We start from the raw sequence: 18482 nt of genomic DNA on the forward strand, positions 1-18482 counted from the left end.
GCCGCCTTTATATATGTTTCTTCTCTACACCAGGACTGAAGTTTTCGTGTTTTAATCTTTATTTCAGTCAGCAGTCTACATTATATAGTCATGTTTTAGGATTTTAATTTCAGTACTGTAAAAAAAAAACAAAAAAAAAAAAAAAAGTGGCTAGGATACCTGTAAAAAAAAAAAAAAAAAAAAAGGGGGTATGATTCCTGCTTTGGGTGCAGGAGGTCCCGGGTTCAAATCCCGGACGAGCCCTGCCATTTTGACCGTGCTGAAGAGTAGGTGGAACTCAGTCCCGGTTGCAGCTCCTCAATGAAGAGTAGACGCCTGTAAAAAAAAAAAAAAAAAAAAAAAAAGTGGTTAAGGCGTCTGACTAGAAATCAGATTCCCTCTGGGAGCGTAGGTTCGAGTCCTACCGACTGCGTCCCTTTTCTTTTTATTTTTTTGTTCAAGAAGAAGGAGCAGAAAATGTCGCAGTTTGCCTGTCGTTTTGGTACCTCGCTACACCTCACCTCTCACAGCCGTTTATAGCGCCTGTCCTTTTGATAAGGGCGAATTCCAAGCGTCAGCTTTCGCGTCAGCCGAGCAAAGTCGGGACAAGTCGGGACATACTACAGGATGGCCTGCACGTGGCTCGCATACTCATACGTAAAAATTTGCGCCCGTTGCGGTGGCCGGGAATCGAACCCGGATCAACTGCTTGGAAGGCAACTATGCTCACCATTACACCACCACCGCACACCCGCTGCTGCCAACGCCGCGCTGTGTCGGCTTCCCGCCCGCCGGCAGCGGCCCACGGTGATGGTAGCTGTAGGCGCTTTACGAGGTAGGAGGGTGCATCCACACGCGTTCGGGCCGCGCCTCCACGCACGCTGCGTCTTTGGGCAAGACTCGTTGCCGCGGCTGCAAGGTTACTCACACGATAGTGATGAGCGGTCGCTTTTAGGCAGTGTAGTGGGGGACTCCGCGTGTGTAGCACTTTTTTCGGTTGTATCCGACGTCGTTGGGTGACAATCCCACTTTCCCTGCAGACACCTACCCTGGAATGTGCTCGGGAAGCACGGACGACCGCCCCCAACAAATGCAACTAACAAAATGAGAACAACAACTAAAAAAGTGGTAGGCTGTTGGCCTACCACGCGGGCGGCCCGGGTTCGACTCCCGGCCGATGCATCGTTTTGCTGTTCTCGCTATAATGCTGCCGCGCCGATTGGTCGCTTGAGCTGCGTCAGCCTCAGGAATGTACAGCACGATTCGCTGTGAGAAGAACCAAACACGCAGCACGCAAGAGACCGTAATTGGAGGGAAGCGTGCTATTTCTGAACTCGAGCGTCAGCCTGGCCCTACAGGCCGCTGTGTTCAGGTGCCGCAAGGGCGATGTACTGCAACCTCAGGCAGTGCTGCTTTCCGTTGACAAAGCTGCGGCAGCAGTTTAATCTAGCAAGTCGGGAAAGCACGTGTAGCAACACAACAGATTCTTGAGAAAGTGCAAACTGTCTGTCTCTAATATGCGAGAGTTACCAAGTTTCCTGGGACGTTGGTTGCAGACGTGCCTCGGTAGCGCAATGGGTAGCGCGTAAGTCTCATAATCTTAAGTTAGGGAGTTTGACCCTCACCAGGGGCATTTAATTTGCTGTACATCATGGCTGAATTAACGGCGTTGCTGTTGCTAGGGAACGAACTGAATTGTCGTTTGTTATCCACAAGGAGTCCACGCCTCAGCGTCAAAACGTTTACATCCACTTATGGCAAGGTACAACTTTGACCTTTCTCCTCCCCTGTTATGAGTAAAATATGATGCAAACAGCAATGAATAGTCAGTTTCGAGCTGTGCGCCATGCCAGTCTGCACGCGCAAATATGCTCGCAAACAGCGAACACCACTGAGTCCGGATTCAGCACGAAATGCGAGAGGAGAGGGAGTAAATCTCACGTTTATCGAGCAAATCCGGTGTGGTCTACTGGGTAGGATACCTGGCTTTCACCCAGGAGGCCCAGGTTCGACTCCCGGTACCGGATGGGAAGTGTTTGCGCACACGACCCTCCATGTTTTTTCCTTCCAACGTTCGTTTGTCGCCCTCCTTCCGGAGCTTCAACCGAGCGTAATCGGGGGAAACAGGCACGAGATGCAATTACTGTCAGCACCGGGATAAAGGGAGAAGAGGCACTGGTCCGCTGTTGGGCTGCTACCAGCGTCAGTGGCAAGTCGGTGAAGTCGCTAGTTGCGCCAGAAGCCAGCAATTACCGTAGTACGCCTACACACGCGTTCCAGTTATTCACATTGCTTGCAGCCGCTTCATCCACAACAAGCGTGAGCCCGGATAGCTCAGTCGGTAGAGCATTAGGCTTTTAAACTAAGGGTCCAGGGTTCGAGTCCCTGTCCGCGCGAAGATTTTAACGCTTCCGTAATGGCTCGTCTCGTAGCGCTGGTAGCCCTCCCGTAATCAGTGCACGGAGTTCGTATGCTGTCAGCATTCTGCGCAGACCGGTTCGATTATACACGATTCGAGGGAACGTTTAGCTACGAGCAGTCGTGGCCGAGTGGTTAAGGCGTCTGACTAGAAATCAGATTCCCTCTGGGAGCGTAGGTTCGAGTCCTACCGACTGCGTCCCTTTTCTTTTTATTTTTTTGTTCAAGAAGAAGGAGCAGAAAATGTCGCAGTTTGCCTGTCGTTTTGGTACCTCGCTACACCTCACCTCTCACAGCCGTTTATAGCGCCTGTCCTTTTGATAAGGGCGAATTCCAAGCGTCAGCTTTCGCGTCAGCCGAGCAAAGTCGGGACATACTACAGGATGGCCTGCACGTGGCTCGCATACTCATACGTAAAAATTTGCGCCCGTTGCGGTGGCCGGGAATCGAACCCGGATCAACTGCTTGGAAGGCAACTATGCTCACCATTACACCACCACCGCACACCCGCTGCTGCCAACGCCGCGCTGTGTCGGCTTCCCGCCCGCCGGCAGCGGCCCACGGTGATGGTAGCTGTAGGCGCTTTACGAGGTAGGAGGGTGCATCCACACGCGTTCGGGCCGCGCCTCCACGCACGCTGCGTCTTTGGGCAAGACTCGTTGCCGCGGCTGCAAGGTTACTCACACGATAGTGATGAGCGGTCGCTTTTAGGCAGTGTAGTGGGGGACTCCGCGTGTGTAGCACTTTTTTCGGTTGTATCCGACGTCGTTGGGTGGCAATCCCACTTTCCCTGCAGACACCTACCCTGGAATGTGCTCGGGAAGCACGGACGACCGCCCCCAACAAATGCAACTAACAAAATGAGAACAACAACTAAAAAAGTGGTAGGCTGTTGGCCTACCACGCGGGCGGCCCGGGTTCGACTCCCTGCCGATGCATCGTTTTGCTGTTCTCGCTATAATGCTGCCGCGCCGATTGCTCGCTTGAGCTGCGTCAGCCTCAGGAATGTACAGCACGATTCGCTGTGAGAAGAACCAAACACGCAGCACGCAAGAGACTGTAATTGGAGGGAAGCGTGCTATTTCTGAACTCGAGCGTCAGCCTGGCCCTACAGGCCGCTGTGTTCAGGTGCCGCAAGGGCGATGTACTGCAACCTCAGGCAGTGCTGCTTTCCGTTGACAAAGCTGCGGCAGCAGTTTAATCTAGCAAGTCGGGAAAGCACGTGTAGCAACACAACAGATTCTTGAGAAAGCGCAAACTGTCTGTCTCTAATATGCGAGAGTTACCAAGTTTCCTGGGACGTTGGCTGCAGACGTGCCTCGGTAGCGCAATGGGTAGCGCGTAAGTCTCATAATCTTAAGTTAGGGAGTTTGACCCTCACCAGGGGCATTTAATTTGCTGTACATCATGGCTGAATTAACGGCGTTGCTGTTGCTAGGGAACGAACTGAATTGTCGTTTGTTATCCACAAGGAGTCCACGCCTCAGCGTCAAAACGTTTACATCCACTTATGGCAAGGTACAACTTTGACCTTTCTCCTCCCCTGTTATGAGTAAAATATGATGCAAACAGCAATGAATAGTCAGTTTCGAGCTGTGCGCCATGCCAGTCTGCACGCGCAAATATGCTCGCAAACAGAGAACACCACTGAGTCCGCATTCAGCACGAAATGCGAGAGGAGAGGGAGTAAATCTCACGTTTATCGAGCAAATCCGGTGTGGTCTAGTGGCTAGGATACCTGGCTTTCACCCAGGAGGCCCAGGTTCGACTCCCGGTACCGGATGGGAAGTGTTTGCGCACACGACCGTCCATGTTTTGGCCTTCCAACGTTCGTTTGTCGCCCTCCTTCCGGAGCTTCAACCGAGCGTAATCGGGGGAAACAGGCACGAGATGCAATTACTGTCAGCACCGGGATAAAGGGAGAAGAGGCACTGGTCCGTTGTTGGGCTGCTACCAGCGTCAGTGGCAAGTCGGTGAAGTCGCTAGTTGCGCCAGAAGCCAGCAATTACCGTAGTACGCCTACACACGCGTTCCAGTTATTCACATTGCTTGCAGCCGCTTCATCCACAACAAGCGTGAGCCCGGATAGCTCAGTCGGTAGAGCATTAGGCTTTTAAACTAAGGGTCCAGGGTTCGAGTCCCTGTCCGGGCGAAGATTTTAACGCTTCCGTAATGGCTCGTCTCGTAGCGCTGGTAGCCCTCCCGTAATCAGTGCACGGAGTTCGTATCCTGTCAGCATTCTGCGCAGACCGGTTCGATTATACACGATTCGAGGGAACGTTTAGCTACGAGCAGTCGTGGCCGAGTGGTTAAGGCGTCTGACTAGAAATCAGATTCCCTCTGGGAGCGTAGGTTCGAGTCCTACCGACTGCGTCCCTTTTCTTTTTATTTTTTTGTTCAAGAAGAAGGAGCAGAAAATGTCGCAGTTTGCCTGTCGTTTTGGTACCTCGCTACACCTCACCTCTCACAGCCGTTTATAGCGCCTGTCCTTTTGATAAGGGCGAATTCCAAGCGTCAGCTTTCGCGTCAGCCGAGCAAAGTCGGGACATACTACAGGATGGCCTGCACGTGGCTCGCATACTCATACGTAAAAATTTGCGCCCGTTGCGGTGGCCGGGAATCGAACCCGGATCAACTGCTTGGAAGGCAACTATGCTCACCATTACACCACCACCGCACACCCGCTGCTGCCAACGCCGCGCTGTGTCGGCTTCCCGCCCGCCGGCAGCGGCCCACGGTGATGGTAGCTGTAGGCGCTTTACGAGGTAGGAGGGTGCATCCACACGCGTTCGGGCCGCGCCTCCACGCACGCTGCGTCTTTGGGCAAGACTCGTTGCCGCGGCTGCAAGGTTACTCACACGATAGTGATGAGCGGTCGCTTTTAGGCAGTGTAGTGGGGGACTCCGCGTGTGTAGCACTTTTTTCGGTTGTATCCGACGTCGTTGGGTGGCAATCCCACTTTCCCTGCAGACACCTACCCTGGAATGTGCTCGGGAAGCACGGACGACCGCCCCCAACAAATGCAACTAACAAAATGAGAACAACAACTAAAAAAGTGGTAGGCTGTTGGCCTACCACGCGGGCGGCCCGGGTTCGACTCCCTGCCGATGCATCGTTTTGCTGTTCTCGCTATAATGCTGCCGCGCCGATTGCTCGCTTGAGCTGCGTCAGCCTCAGGAATGTACAGCACGATTCGCTGTGAGAAGAACCAAACACGCAGCACGCAAGAGACTGTAATTGGAGGGAAGCGTGCTATTTCTGAACTCGAGCGTCAGCCTGGCCCTACAGGCCGCTGTGTTCAGGTGCCGCAAGGGCGATGTACTGCAACCTCAGGCAGTGCTGCTTTCCGTTGACAAAGCTGCGGCAGCAGTTTAATCTAGCAAGTCGGGAAAGCACGTGTAGCAACACAACAGATTCTTGAGAAAGCGCAAACTGTCTGTCTCTAATATGCGAGAGTTACCAAGTTTCCTGGGACGTTGGCTGCAGACGTGCCTCGGTAGCGCAATGGGTAGCGCGTAAGTCTCATAATCTTAAGTTAGGGAGTTTGACCCTCACCAGGGGCATTTAATTTGCTGTACATCATGGCTGAATTAACGGCGTTGCTGTTGCTAGGGAACGAACTGAATTGTCGTTTGTTATCCACAAGGAGTCCACGCCTCAGCGTCAAAACGTTTACATCCACTTATGGCAAGGTACAACTTTGACCTTTCTCCTCCCCTGTTATGAGTAAAATATGATGCAAACAGCAATGAATAGTCAGTTTCGAGCTGTGCGCCATGCCAGTCTGCACGCGCAAATATGCTCGCAAACAGAGAACACCACTGAGTCCGCATTCAGCACGAAATGCGAGAGGAGAGGGAGTAAATCTCACGTTTATCGAGCAAATCCGGTGTGGTCTAGTGGCTAGGATACCTGGCTTTCACCCAGGAGGCCCAGGTTCGACTCCCGGTACCGGATGGGAAGTGTTTGCGCACACGACCGTCCATGTTTTGGCCTTCCAACGTTCGTTTGTCGCCCTCCTTCCGGAGCTTCAACCGAGCGTAATCGGGGGAAACAGGCACGAGATGCAATTACTGTCAGCACCGGGATAAAGGGAGAAGAGGCACTGGTCCGTTGTTGGGCTGCTACCAGCGTCAGTGGCAAGTCGGTGAAGTCGCTAGTTGCGCCAGAAGCCAGCAATTACCGTAGTACGCCTACACACGCGTTCCAGTTATTCACATTGCTTGCAGCCGCTTCATCCACAACAAGCGTGAGCCCGGATAGCTCAGTCGGTAGAGCATTAGGCTTTTAAACTAAGGGTCCAGGGTTCGAGTCCCTGTCCGGGCGAAGATTTTAACGCTTCCGTAATGGCTCGTCTCGTAGCGCTGGTAGCCCTCCCGTAATCAGTGCACGGAGTTCGTATCCTGTCAGCATTCTGCGCAGACCGGTTCGATTATACACGATTCGAGGGAACGTTTAGCTACGAGCAGTCGTGGCCGAGTGGTTAAGGCGTCTGACTAGAAATCAGATTCCCTCTGGGAGCGTAGGTTCGAGTCCTACCGACTGCGTCCCTTTTCTTTTTATTTTTTTGTTCAAGAAGAAGGAGCAGAAAATGTCGCAGTTTGCCTGTCGTTTTGGTACCTCGCTACACCTCACCTCTCACAGCCGTTTATAGCGCCTGTCCTTTTGATAAGGGCGAATTCCAAGCGTCAGCTTTCGCGTCAGCCGAGCAAAGTCGGGACAAGTCGGGACATACTACAGGATGGCCTGCACGTGGCTCGCATACTCATACGTAAAAATTTGCGCCCGTTGCGGTGGCCGGGAATCGAACCCGGATCAACTGCTTGGAAGGCAACTATGCTCACCATTACACCACCACCGCACACCCGCTGCTCCCAACGCCGCGCTGTGTCGGCTTCCCGCCCGCCGGCAGCGGCCCACGGTGATGGTAGCTGTAGGCGCTTTACGAGGTAGGAGGGTGCATCCACACGCGTTCGGGCCGCGCCTCCACGCACGCTGCGTCTTTGGGCAAGACTCGTTGCCGCGGCTGCAAGGTTACTCACACGATAGTGATGAGCGGTCGCTTTTAGGCAGTGTAGTGGGGGACTCCGCGTGTGTAGCACTTTTTTCGGTTGTATCCGACGTCGTTGGGTGGCAATCCCACTTTCCCTGCAGACACCTACCCTGGAATGTGCTCGGGAAGCACGGACGACCGCCCCCAACAAATGCAACTAACAAAATGAGAACAACAACTAAAAAAGTGGTAGGCTGTTGGCCTACCACGCGGGCAGCCCGGGTTCGACTCCCTGCCGATGCATCGTTTTGCTGTTCTCGCTACAATGCTGATGCGCCGATTGCTCGCTTGAGCTGCGTCAGCCTCAGGAATGTACAGCACGATTCGCTGTGAGAAGAACCAAACACGCAGCACGCAAGAGACTGTAATTGGAGGGAAGCGTGCTATTTCTGAACTCGAGCGTCAGCCTGGCCCTACAGGCCGCTGTGTTCAGGTGCCGCAAGGGCGATGTACTGCAACCTCAGGCAGTGCTGCTTTCCGTTGACAAAGCTGCGGCAGCAGTTTAATCTAGCAAGTCGGGAAAGCACGTGTAGCAACACAACAGATTCTTGAGAAAGCGCAAACTGTCTGTCTCTAATATGTGAGAGTTACCAAGTTTCCTGGGACGTTGGCTGCAGACGTGCCTCGGTAGCGCAATGGGTAGCGCGTAAGTCTCATAATCTTAAGTTAGGGAGTTTGACCCTCACCAGGGGCATTTAATTTGCTGTACATCATGGCTGAATTAACGGCGTTGCTGTTGCTAGGGAACGAACTGAATTGTCGTTTGTTATCCACAAGGAGTCCACGCCTCAGCGTCAAAACGTTTACATCCACTTATGGCAAGGTACAACTTTGACCTTTCTCCTCCCCTGTTATGAGTAAAATATGATGCAAACAGCAATGAATAGTCAGTTTCGAGCTGTGCGCCATGCCAGTCTGCACGCGCAAATATGCTCGCAAACAGAGAACACCACTGAGTCCGCATTCAGCACGAAATGCGAGAGGAGAGGGAGTAAATCTCACGTTTATCGAGCAAATCCGGTGTGGTCTAGTGGGTAGGATACCTGGCTTTCACCCAGGAGGCCCAGGTTCGACTCCCGGTACCGGATGGGAAGTGTTTGCGCACACGACCCTCCATGTTTTTTCCTTCCAACGTTCGTTTGTCGCCCTCCTTCCGGAGCTTCAACCGAGCGTAATCGGGGGAAACAGGCACGAGATGCAATTACTGTCAGCACCGGGATAAAGGGAGAAGAGGCACTGGTCCGCTGTTGGGCTGTTACCAGCGTCAGTGGCAAGTCGGTGAAGTCGCTAGTTGCGCCAGAAGCCAGCAATTACCGTAGTACGCCTACACACGCGTTCCAGTTATTCACATTGCTTGCAGCCGCTTCATCCACAACAAGCGTGAGCCCGGATAGCTCAGTCGGTAGAGCATTAGGCTTTTAAACTAAGGGTCCAGGGTTCGAGTCCCTGTCCGGGCGAAGATTTTAACGCTTCCGTAATGGCTCGTCTCGTAGCGCTGGTAGCCCTCCCGTAATCAGTGCACGGAGTTCGTATCCTGTCAGCATTCTGCGCAGACCGGTTCGATTATACACGATTCGAGGGAACGTTTAGCTACGAGCAGTCGTGGCCGAGTGGTTAAGGCGTCTGACTAGAAATCAGATTCCCTCTGGGAGCGTAGGTTCGAGTCCTACCGACTGCGTCCCTTTTCTTTTTATTTTTTTGTTCAAGAAGAAGGAGCAGAAAATGTCGCAGTTTGCCTGTCGTTTTGGTACCTCGCTACACCTCACCTCTCACAGCCGTTTATAGCGCCTGTCCTTTTGATAAGGGCGAATTCCAAGCGTCAGCTTTCGCGTCAGCCGAGCAAAGTCGGGACAAGTCGGGACATACTACAGGATGGCCTGCACGTGACTCGCATACTCATACGTAAAAATTTGCGCCCGTTGCGGTGGCCGGGAATCGAACCCGGATCAACTGCTTGGAAGGCAACTATGCTCACCATTACACCACCACCGCACACCCGCTGCTCCCAACGCCGCGCTGTGTCGGCTTCCCGCCCGCCGGCAGCGGCCCACGGTGATGGTAGCTGTAGGCGCTTTACGAGGTAGGAGGGTGCATCCACACGCGTTCGGGCCGCGCCTCCACGCACGCTGCGTCTTTGGGCAAGACTCGTTGCCGCGGCTGCAAGGTTACTCACACGATAGTGATGAGCGGTCGCTTTTAGGCAGTGTAGTGGGGGACTCCGCGTGTGTAGCACTTTTTTCGGTTGTATCCGACGTCGTTGGGTGGCAATCCCACTTTCCCTGCAGACACCTACCCTGGAATGTGCTCGGGAAGCACGGACGACCGCCCCCAACAAATGCAACTAACAAAATGAGAACAACAACTAAAAAAGTGGTAGGCTGTTGGCCTACCACGCGGGCGGCCCGGGTTCGACTCCCGGCCGATGCATCGTTTTGCTGTTCTCGCTATAATGCTGCCGCGCCGATTGCTCGCTTGAGCTGCGTCAGCCTCAGGAATGTACAGCACGATTCGCTGTGAGAAGAACCAAACACGCAGCACGCAAGAGACCGTAATTGGAGGGAAGCGTGCTATTTCTGATCTCGAGCGTCAGCCTGGCCCTACAGGCCGCTGTGTTCAGGTGCCGCAAGGGCGATGTACTGCAACCTCAGGCAGTGCTGCTTTCCGTTGACAAAGCTGCGGCAGCAGTTTAATCTAGCAAGTCGGGAAAGCACGTGTAGCAACACAACAGATTCTTGAGAAAGCGCAAACTGTCTGTCTCTAATATGCGAGAGTTACCAAGTTTCCTGGGACGTTGGTTGCAGACGTGCCTCGGTAGCGCAATGGGTAGCGCGTAGGTCTCATAATCTTAAGTTAGGGAGTTTGACCCTCACCAGGGGCATTTAATTTGCTGTACATCATGGCTGAATTAACGGCGTTGCTGTTGCTAGGGAACGAACTGAATTGTCGTTTGTTATCCACAAGGAGTCCACGCCTCAGCGTCAAAACGTTTACATCCACTTATGGCAAGGTACAACTTTGACCTTTCTCCTCCCCTGTTATGAGTAAAATATGATGCAAACAGCAATGAATAGTCAGTTTCGAGCTGTGCGTCATGCCAGTCTGCACGCGCAAATATGCTCGCAAACAGAGAACACCACTGAGTCCGGATTCAGCACGAAATGCGAGAGGAGAGGGAGTAAATCTCACGTTTATCGAGCAAATCCGGTGTGGTCTAGTGATGGTAAACATGATTAGATATTGGCGGGTGTATGGCATGTGTTTTCAGCGTGGAAATTTGGCTGTCAGAAATTGTTGATGATTTGTGTTTTAAAGATAGTGTCATATTATGAAAGCGCAATTGGTACATTAATGTAGGTAACACTGATTAGAGGATAGGCGCCCTTCCGTGATGTGACGGATTGTATCACTATTGATATTGTTTACAGTTATTTGTTCGTATTCGGTCCTTTAAAATTCGATATAATGGCTAGATTACTTAAGATGCAGATACAGGGAATCCGAAGCTTTGGTCCGAACGACAGTGATCAGCAGATGATTACGTTTCAATCACCTGTGACGCTGATATTAGGGCAGAACGGATGTGGTAAGACGACGACAATTGAAGCCCTGAAGTATGCAGCTACAGGTGAGGTGCCAGCAGGAACTAAACAAGGGCAGTCGTTTGTTCATGACCCGAAGATGGCTCGTCAGCCAGAGACAAGGGGCCAAATAAAATTGTTGATGGCTGATCGCAAAGGCGAAGAAGTTGTCATCACACGTACGTTACAAACAACACAGAAGGCAAAAAATTTGCAATTGAAAACACTGGATCCAGTAATTCATAGGAAGAAGTCTAGTGGTGAAGTTGTACAGGTTGGTGGACGGTGCATTGATGTAAATTTAGAAATGTCTCATGTTTTTGGTGTATCAAAAGCTGTTCTGAGCAATGTTATATTTTGCCATCAAGAAGATTCTAACTGGCCAATGGATGAGGGAAAGAAACTCAAGGAGAAGTTTGATTCCATATTCGATGCAACAAAACTTAATAAATGTTTGGAACACATCAGAGATCTTAGGAAAGCAGTAAATACAGAAATCAGCACTGATGAGAAACTTCTGAAATCACAACAAGAGATAAAAGATGAGACTGTTTCAAAAAAGAAGGATTTACAAGAGGCAGAGAGTCGTCTGGCAGTAACTCAGGACAAAATAGATAACTTGAGCGATAAACTATCACCTTTGCTAGAAAAACTAGATGAAATTTGTGATGTGGAAAAGGATTTCCTTCAGCTCACCAGGGAGAAAGAAAGAGCTGAAGACAAGATGAAAATACTAGAATCGCAACAATCAGATTTAAAGAAGAATATTAAGGAAGTGCTTGAGTGGAAAACTTTAGAAGAAATAACTGATTTAATCAACAGTTTTAAAACTGAAGCAAGGAACTGGCAGGAGCACTTGAAATCTATGGAGATTGAACTTCAGCAGATATCTAGGGATGAGGAGCGAGTATTGGAAGAAACAAGCCAAGAGCAGATGACTCTTGGAAAACTTCAGAAAGAGGAAGAAGATCATAATACTCGAATAGATGCACGCAATAAGAATCTACAGAGATTGGCAGAAACATTTCAAATAAGAGTAAAAGAAGATACATTTTCTTCAGAAGTTCTTGTCTCAAATTTAATGCATCAAGTCGACGATAAAATAAGAGAGTCAAAGGTACAGTTTGAGCAGTTACGGAACAGGTTTCAAAGAGAAGAGCAGGAACTCCAAAGTAAAATAGACATTGCTAGAGACACTAAAGCAAAGCTAGAGCAGGAAATCACCTCAAAAAAACGACAAGCAGAAGATAATAAAGCTGAAGAATGGAGTGTCAAAACAGAAATTGAAGATATAGAGAAATCTGGTGAAGAACTTGTCAAATTAGGAAGAGAACTGGAGCAAGCAAAAACTAACTGGGAAACTGCTTGTCAAGAACTTGATGAAGAACAGCTGAAAAAAGAAATTAGAGATCAGCACCAAGAGAGCAACAGGCTGGATGATAAGCTAGTTATTGTGGATAAAGAAGTTCAGACATTGCAGCTGTTGAGTAGTGAGCAGGCACAGCTTGATATCCAGAACAAACTGAAGGCATCTAAGGAGTCCGAACTCAAAAAACTAAAGAACAAACACAATGAAGCACTGCGCCACCTTTTGTTTACAGTGCCACAACAAAATTTGAAACATGACTTGGATGCTTGCATGCTTCAACTGACTCGTCAGATCAACAACATCAATGAGAAGATAAATAGTAAGCAGAATGAGGCGGCTGCACTTGAAGTGAAACGAGCCCATCACAAGGAGCAGTTGGATTTGAAAGAAAGAGAGCTGCGAAAATTTGAAGAAGAAATATATGATTTGTGTGGCAGGCAAGATTTTGATGAGTACATACAAAGTGTTTCTGATAGAATACAAGAACTGCAGGACCAAAAAGGAACGCTCAGTGCTTCGGAATACATGTTCCGTCGCTACATTCAGAAACTGGAACAGGAAGATCCTTGCTGTCCATTGTGTCACAGGGAGTTTGAAGCCGCTTCTGAAGCTGCTGAACTTGCATATGAACTGAGTAATAAAGTCAGTGAAGTCCCAGCACGCCTTCAGGACAATAAGAAAGAACTAGAAAATAAGCTAAAGGAATATGATAAACTTTTGCAAATGAAACCTGCTTATGAAAGAACTGATATCATGCGCACCAAGGAGATACCAGAAATGAAAGAGTCACTTCATCAAACAGAAGAGGCTTTAGATGCAGCTCGGAAACAGATTAAAGATTTGAAGGAGCAGTTACTGGGTCCAAAAGCAAAGGAGCAGATGGCAAAGGATATCCAAGGAGATGTAGTCCGCATTGATCAGTTGCAGACAGAACTGCGCCGCATAGACAAAGAAATTCAGGAGCTGCAGTCTAAGATGCCCACAGGATCGTCACGCTCCATGGAGGAAGCCCTGGCAGAGCAGGAGGAGCTTCGAGCACAAGTCAGTGCTATTCAGCGTGCACTCCACATGAAGCAGGAGTCACTGAGAAGGCATTCAGAGAGAGTCAACCAGCTGAGGGAGCGCAAAAATGTACTTATGGAAAAGAAATTGAAGCTCGAAAGTGGACAGCAGAAACGTCGACAACTGGAGGAACGTTTGCAGGAGTTGCAAAGTATGCATGTGATGATACAGTCAGAAATTGAGGTGCTCGAGACCCGACTTCAAGAAGCTAGAGAGACACTTGATTCTGCAGTGCAGTCAAAAAATATTAGAGTTACAGAAAATCGAAAAAATGTAGATCAGGGACAAAATAAGATTGTTGAGCAAGGAAGGAAACATGATGAAATTTGTAATTGGCATAATAGCATTCAACGGTATGAACAGAGCGGCATGAAAGAGAAACTTACGTCAGTTCAAGAAAGATTGATAGAACTGGACTCTAAAAAGGAGACCCTTGCAGATAAAAACAGAAGAACGTGTGAAAACATTGATAAGCTTAAAGAAAAAATTTCAAATCAGCAGCTGAAAGCAAGAGAACTTGAAGATAACAAAATATTGAAGGAGAAACAGGTAGAAGCTGAAGAACTGAAGAGTGTAATAGATAAAGTAAAACAGCGCCTTGGTAAGTTCCAAGTGAAAACCATTGAAGAAGAGAAAAGTCGTCTCTGCAGAGAAATTTCAGCTGTCAAAGAGGAGAAATCAATTTCAGAAGGACGATTTAAGGAATTAAGAGATAGTGTGAATACTCTGCGACGAGATCTAAATAAGGACATATATAAAAATGCAGAAAAAAAATACAATGATCTGCAGCGACGAATTAAGGTAAACCAGCTAGCATCAGCTGATCTGAACAAATACTTTGTCGCTTTGGATTGGTCACTCATTTACTTTCATCAGGAGCGCATGAGGAAGATTAATACGATTATAAGAGAACTGTGGCGAAAAATCTATCGTGGGAATGATATTGATTATATAGAAATTAAAACAGATGCTCCTGAAACCACGAGTGCAGACAAGAAGCGAACATTCAACTATCGGGTTGTTCAGGTGAAGAATGATGTTGAGATTGATATGAAGGGACGCTGCAGTGCTGGGCAGAAGGTTCTAGCGTCGCTTGTTATCCGAATTGCTTTGGCAGAAATTCTAAGTATTAATTGTGGAATCTTAGCTCTGGATGAACCAACCACAAATTTGGATAGGGAGAACATAGACAGTCTTGGAGAAACTCTCACAGACCTTATAAATTTAAGGAGGGAGAACAAGAATTTTCAGCTCATACTGATAACACACGATGAAGACTTCTTGGATCGTTTGATGAATGTTGAAAAACTGAAGTACTATTACAGGGTCACAAGAAATGCAAAGGGAAACTCGGTCATTGAAAAGTATCGTTTTGAAGAAAGGAGCACCCAACATAGAAACTTTAACTAAAGTTTGAAATAAGAATGCATCAAGACTGATTTTTGTTATTCTAATTTGCTCATCTTGTGGAATGCTCTGTGAAAGAAAGTACTTATAGGTTTTTGTGTTTTCTGTTTGTTATAATACATTCATGCCCATGCAGCAGCATTTTTCACACTGTTATGTATAAATAAAGAACATTCATTTCTGAGTAAAAAAAAAAAAAAAAAAAAGTGGCTAGGATACCTGGCTTTCACCCAGGAGGCCCAGGTTCGACTCCCGGTACCGGATGGGAAGTGTTTGCGCACACGACCGTCCATGTTTTGGCCTTCCAACGTTCGTTTGTCGCCCTCCTTCCGGAGCTTCAACCGAGCGTAATCGGGGGAAACAGGCACGAGATGCAATTACTGTCAGCACCGGGATAAAGGGAGAAGAGGCACTGGTCCGTTGTTGGGCTGCTACCAGCGTCAGTGGCAAGTCGGTGAAGTCGCTAGTTGCGCCAGAAGCCAGCAATTACCGTAGTACGCCTACACACGCGTTCCAGTTATTCACATTGCTTGCAGCCGCTTCATCCACAACAAGCGTGAGCCCGGATAGCTCAGTCGGTAGAGCATTAGGCTTTTAAACTAAGGGTCCAGGGTTCGAGTCCCTGTCCGGGCGAAGATTTTAACGCTTCCGTAATGGCTCGTCTCGTAGCGCTGGTAGCCCTCCCGTAATCAGTGCACGGAGTTCGTATCCTGTCAGCATTCTGCGCAGACCGGTTCGATTATACACGATTCGAGGGAACGTTTAGCTACGAGCAGTCGTGGCCGAGTGGTTAAGGCGTCTGACTAGAAATCAGATTCCCTCTGGGAGCGTAGGTTCGAGTCCTACCGACTGCGTCCCTTTTCTTTTTATTTTTTTGTTCAAGAAGAAGGAGCAGAAAATGTCGCAGTTTGCCTGTCGTTTTGGTACCTCGCTACACCTCACCTCTCACAGCCGTTTATAGCGCCTGTCCTTTTGATAAGGGCGAATTCCAAGCGTCAGCTTTCGCGTCAGCCGAGCAAAGTCGGGACAAGTCGGGACATACTACAGGATGGCCTGCACGTGGCTCGCATACTCATACGTAAAAATTTGCGCCCGTTGCGGTGGCCGGGAATCGAACCCGGATCAACTGCTTGGAAGGCAACTATGCTCACCATTACACCACCACCGCACACCCGCTGCTCCCAACGCCGCGCTGTGTCGGCTTCCCGCCCGCCGGCAGCGGCCCACGGTGATGGTAGCTGTAGGCGCTTTACGAGGTAGGAGGGTGCATCCACACGCGTTCGGGACGCGCCTCCACGCACGCTGCGTCTTTGGGCAAGACTCGTTGCCGCGGCTGCAAGGTTACTCACACGATAGTGATGAGCGGTCGCTTTTAGGCAGTGTAGTGGGGGACTCCGCGTGTGTAGCACTTTTTTCGGTTGTATCCGACGTCGTTGGGTGGCAATCCCACTTTCCCTGCAGACACCTACCCTGGAATGTGCTCGGGAAGCACGGACGACCGCCCCCAACAAATGCAACTAACAAAATGAGAACAACAACTAAAAAAGTGGTAGGCTGTTGGCCTACCACGCGGGCGGCCCGGGTTCGACTCCCTGCCGATGCATCGTTTTGCTGTTCTCGCTATAATGCTGCCGCGCCGATTGCTCGCTTGAGCTGCGTCAGCCTCAGGAATGTACAGCACGATTCGCTGTGAGAAGAACCAAACACGCAGCACGCAAGAGACTGTAATTGGAGGGAAGCGTGCTATTTCTGAACTCGAGCGTCAGCCTGGCCCTACAGGCCGCTGTGTTCAGGTGCCGCAAGGGCGATGTACTGCAACCTCAGGCAGTGCTGCTTTCCGTTGACAAAGCTGCGGCAGCAGTTTAATCTAGCAAGTCGGGAAAGCACGTGTAGCAACACAACAGATTCTTGAGAAAGCGCAAACTGTCTGTCTCTAATATGCGAGAGTTACCAAGTTTCCTGGGACGTTGGCTGCAGACGTGCCTCGGTAGCGCAATGGGTAGCGCGTAAGTCTCATAATCTTAAGTTAGGGAGTTTGACCCTCACCAGGGGCATTTAATTTGCTGTACATCATGGCTGAATTAACGGCGTTGCTGTTGCTAGGGAACGAACTGAATTGTCGTTTGTTATCCACAAGGAGTCCACGCCTCAGCGTCAAAACGTTTACATCCACTTATGGCAAGGTACAACTTTGACCTTTCTCCTCCCCTGTTATGAGTAAAATATGATGCAAACAGCAATGAATAGTCAGTTTCGAGCTGTGCGCCATGCCAGTCTGCACGCGCAAATATGCTCGCAAACAGAGAACACCACTGAGTCCGCATTCAGCACGAAATGCGAGAGGAGAGGGAGTAAATCTCACGTTTATCGAGCAAATCCGGTGTGGTCTAGTGGCTAGGATACCTGGCTTTCACCCAGGAGGCCCAGGTTCGACTCCCGGTACCGGATGGGAAGTGTTTGCGCACACGACCGTCCATGTTTTGGCCTTCCAACGTTCGTTTGTCGCCCTCCTTCCGGAGCTTCAACCGAGCGTAATCGGGGGAAACAGGCACGAGATGCAATTACTGTCAGCACCGGGATAAAGGGAGAAGAGGCACTGGTCCGTTGTTGGGCTGCTACCAGCGTCAGTGGCAAGTCGGTGAAGTCGCTAGTTGCGCCAGAAGCCAGCAATTACCGTAGTACGCCTACACACGCGTTCCAGTTATTCACATTGCTTGCAGCCGCTTCATCCACAACAAGCGTGAGCCCGGATAGCTCAGTCGGTAGAGCATTAGGCTTTTAAACTAAGGGTCCAGGGTTCGAGTCCCTGTCCGGGCGAAGATTTTAACGCTTCCGTAATGGCTCGTCTCGTAGCGCTGGTAGCCCTCCCGTAATCAGTGCACGGAGTTCGTATCCTGTCAGCATTCTGCGCAGACCGGTTCGATTATACACGATTCGAGGGAACGTTTAGCTACGAGCAGTCGTGGCCGAGTGGTTAAGGCGTCTGACTAGAAATCAGATTCCCTCTGGGAGCGTAGGTTCGAGTCCTACCGACTGCGTCCCTTTTCTTTTTATTTTTTTGTTCAAGAAGAAGGAGCAGAAAATGTCGCAGTTTGCCTGTCGTTTTGGTACCTCGCTACACCTCACCTCTCACAGCCGTTTATAGCGCCTGTCCTTTTGATAAGGGCGAATTCCAAGCGTCAGCTTTCGCGTCAGCCGAGCAAAGTCGGGACAAGTCGGGACATACTACAGGATGGCCTGCACGTGGCTCGCATACTCATACGTAAAAATTTGCGCCCGTTGCGGTGGCCGGGAATCGAACCCGGATCAACTGCTTGGAAGGCAACTATGCTCACCATTACACCACCACCGCACACCCGCTGCTCCCAACGCCGCGCTGTGTCGGCTTCCCGCCCGCCGGCAGCGGCCCACGGTGATGGTAGCTGTAGGCGCTTTACGAGGTAGGAGGGTGCATCCACACGCGTTCGGGCCGCGCCTCCACGCACGCTGCGTCTTTGGGCAAGACTCGTTGCCGCGGCTGCAAGGTTACTCACACGATAGTGATGAGCGGTCGCTTTTAGGCAGTGTAGTGGGGGACTCCGCGTGTGTAGCACTTTTTTCGGTTGTATCCGACGTC

General features: G+C 50.1%; 1 protein-coding gene and 23 non-coding genes across 24 annotated transcripts; 17 read left to right on the forward strand and 7 right to left on the reverse strand.

Annotated features, from left to right (window-relative positions):
• Positions 1–654: 654 nt before the first annotated feature.
• Positions 655–726, reverse strand: Trnag-ucc. The gene has a single exon. It is a non-coding gene; the product is annotated as a tRNA-Gly (tRNA).
• A 1576-nt stretch (positions 727–2302) lies between these two features.
• Trnak-uuu lies at positions 2303–2375 on the forward strand. Its single transcript has one exon. It is a non-coding gene; the product is annotated as a tRNA-Lys (tRNA).
• Positions 2376–2514: 139 nt separating this feature from the next.
• On the forward strand, positions 2515–2596 carry Trnas-aga. Its single transcript has one exon. It is a non-coding gene; the product is annotated as a tRNA-Ser (tRNA).
• A 232-nt stretch (positions 2597–2828) lies between these two features.
• Trnag-ucc lies at positions 2829–2900 on the reverse strand. The gene has a single exon. It is a non-coding gene; the product is annotated as a tRNA-Gly (tRNA).
• A 1208-nt stretch (positions 2901–4108) lies between these two features.
• Trnae-uuc lies at positions 4109–4180 on the forward strand. The gene has a single exon. It is a non-coding gene; the product is annotated as a tRNA-Glu (tRNA).
• A 296-nt stretch (positions 4181–4476) lies between these two features.
• Trnak-uuu lies at positions 4477–4549 on the forward strand. The gene has a single exon. It is a non-coding gene; the product is annotated as a tRNA-Lys (tRNA).
• A 139-nt stretch (positions 4550–4688) lies between these two features.
• On the forward strand, positions 4689–4770 carry Trnas-aga. The gene has a single exon. It is a non-coding gene; the product is annotated as a tRNA-Ser (tRNA).
• A 232-nt stretch (positions 4771–5002) lies between these two features.
• Trnag-ucc lies at positions 5003–5074 on the reverse strand. The gene has a single exon. It is a non-coding gene; the product is annotated as a tRNA-Gly (tRNA).
• A 1208-nt stretch (positions 5075–6282) lies between these two features.
• On the forward strand, positions 6283–6354 carry Trnae-uuc. The gene has a single exon. It is a non-coding gene; the product is annotated as a tRNA-Glu (tRNA).
• A 296-nt stretch (positions 6355–6650) lies between these two features.
• On the forward strand, positions 6651–6723 carry Trnak-uuu. The gene has a single exon. It is a non-coding gene; the product is annotated as a tRNA-Lys (tRNA).
• A 139-nt stretch (positions 6724–6862) lies between these two features.
• Positions 6863–6944, forward strand: Trnas-aga. The gene has a single exon. It is a non-coding gene; the product is annotated as a tRNA-Ser (tRNA).
• A 242-nt stretch (positions 6945–7186) lies between these two features.
• On the reverse strand, positions 7187–7258 carry Trnag-ucc. The gene has a single exon. It is a non-coding gene; the product is annotated as a tRNA-Gly (tRNA).
• A 1208-nt stretch (positions 7259–8466) lies between these two features.
• Trnae-uuc lies at positions 8467–8538 on the forward strand. Its single transcript has one exon. It is a non-coding gene; the product is annotated as a tRNA-Glu (tRNA).
• A 296-nt stretch (positions 8539–8834) lies between these two features.
• Trnak-uuu lies at positions 8835–8907 on the forward strand. Its single transcript has one exon. It is a non-coding gene; the product is annotated as a tRNA-Lys (tRNA).
• Positions 8908–9046: 139 nt separating this feature from the next.
• Positions 9047–9128, forward strand: Trnas-aga. Its single transcript has one exon. It is a non-coding gene; the product is annotated as a tRNA-Ser (tRNA).
• Positions 9129–9370: 242 nt separating this feature from the next.
• On the reverse strand, positions 9371–9442 carry Trnag-ucc. The gene has a single exon. It is a non-coding gene; the product is annotated as a tRNA-Gly (tRNA).
• Positions 9443–10912: 1470 nt separating this feature from the next.
• LOC124750037 (DNA repair protein RAD50-like) lies at positions 10913–14869 on the forward strand. The gene has a single exon (XM_047248974.1). It carries the CDS (start codon positions 10913–10915, stop codon positions 14867–14869), a length of 3957 nt encoding a protein of 1318 aa, XP_047104930.1.
• A 557-nt stretch (positions 14870–15426) lies between these two features.
• Positions 15427–15499, forward strand: Trnak-uuu. The gene has a single exon. It is a non-coding gene; the product is annotated as a tRNA-Lys (tRNA).
• Positions 15500–15638: 139 nt separating this feature from the next.
• Positions 15639–15720, forward strand: Trnas-aga. Its single transcript has one exon. It is a non-coding gene; the product is annotated as a tRNA-Ser (tRNA).
• Positions 15721–15962: 242 nt separating this feature from the next.
• Positions 15963–16034, reverse strand: Trnag-ucc. Its single transcript has one exon. It is a non-coding gene; the product is annotated as a tRNA-Gly (tRNA).
• Positions 16035–17242: 1208 nt separating this feature from the next.
• Positions 17243–17314, forward strand: Trnae-uuc. The gene has a single exon. It is a non-coding gene; the product is annotated as a tRNA-Glu (tRNA).
• A 296-nt stretch (positions 17315–17610) lies between these two features.
• Positions 17611–17683, forward strand: Trnak-uuu. Its single transcript has one exon. It is a non-coding gene; the product is annotated as a tRNA-Lys (tRNA).
• Positions 17684–17822: 139 nt separating this feature from the next.
• On the forward strand, positions 17823–17904 carry Trnas-aga. The gene has a single exon. It is a non-coding gene; the product is annotated as a tRNA-Ser (tRNA).
• A 242-nt stretch (positions 17905–18146) lies between these two features.
• Trnag-ucc lies at positions 18147–18218 on the reverse strand. The gene has a single exon. It is a non-coding gene; the product is annotated as a tRNA-Gly (tRNA).
• Positions 18219–18482: the final 264 nt, after the last annotated feature.

The sequence above is a fragment of the Schistocerca piceifrons genome, unplaced genomic scaffold (genome assembly GCF_021461385.2).
Source record: "Schistocerca piceifrons isolate TAMUIC-IGC-003096 unplaced genomic scaffold, iqSchPice1.1 HiC_scaffold_443, whole genome shotgun sequence".
Lineage (NCBI taxonomy): Eukaryota > Metazoa > Arthropoda > Insecta > Orthoptera > Acrididae > Schistocerca > Schistocerca piceifrons.

Coding starts and splice junctions, on each gene's coding strand:
- LOC124750037 (XM_047248974.1), top strand. CDS start 10,913: ATGGCTAGATTACTTAAGATGCAGATACAGGGAATCCGAAGCTTTGGT.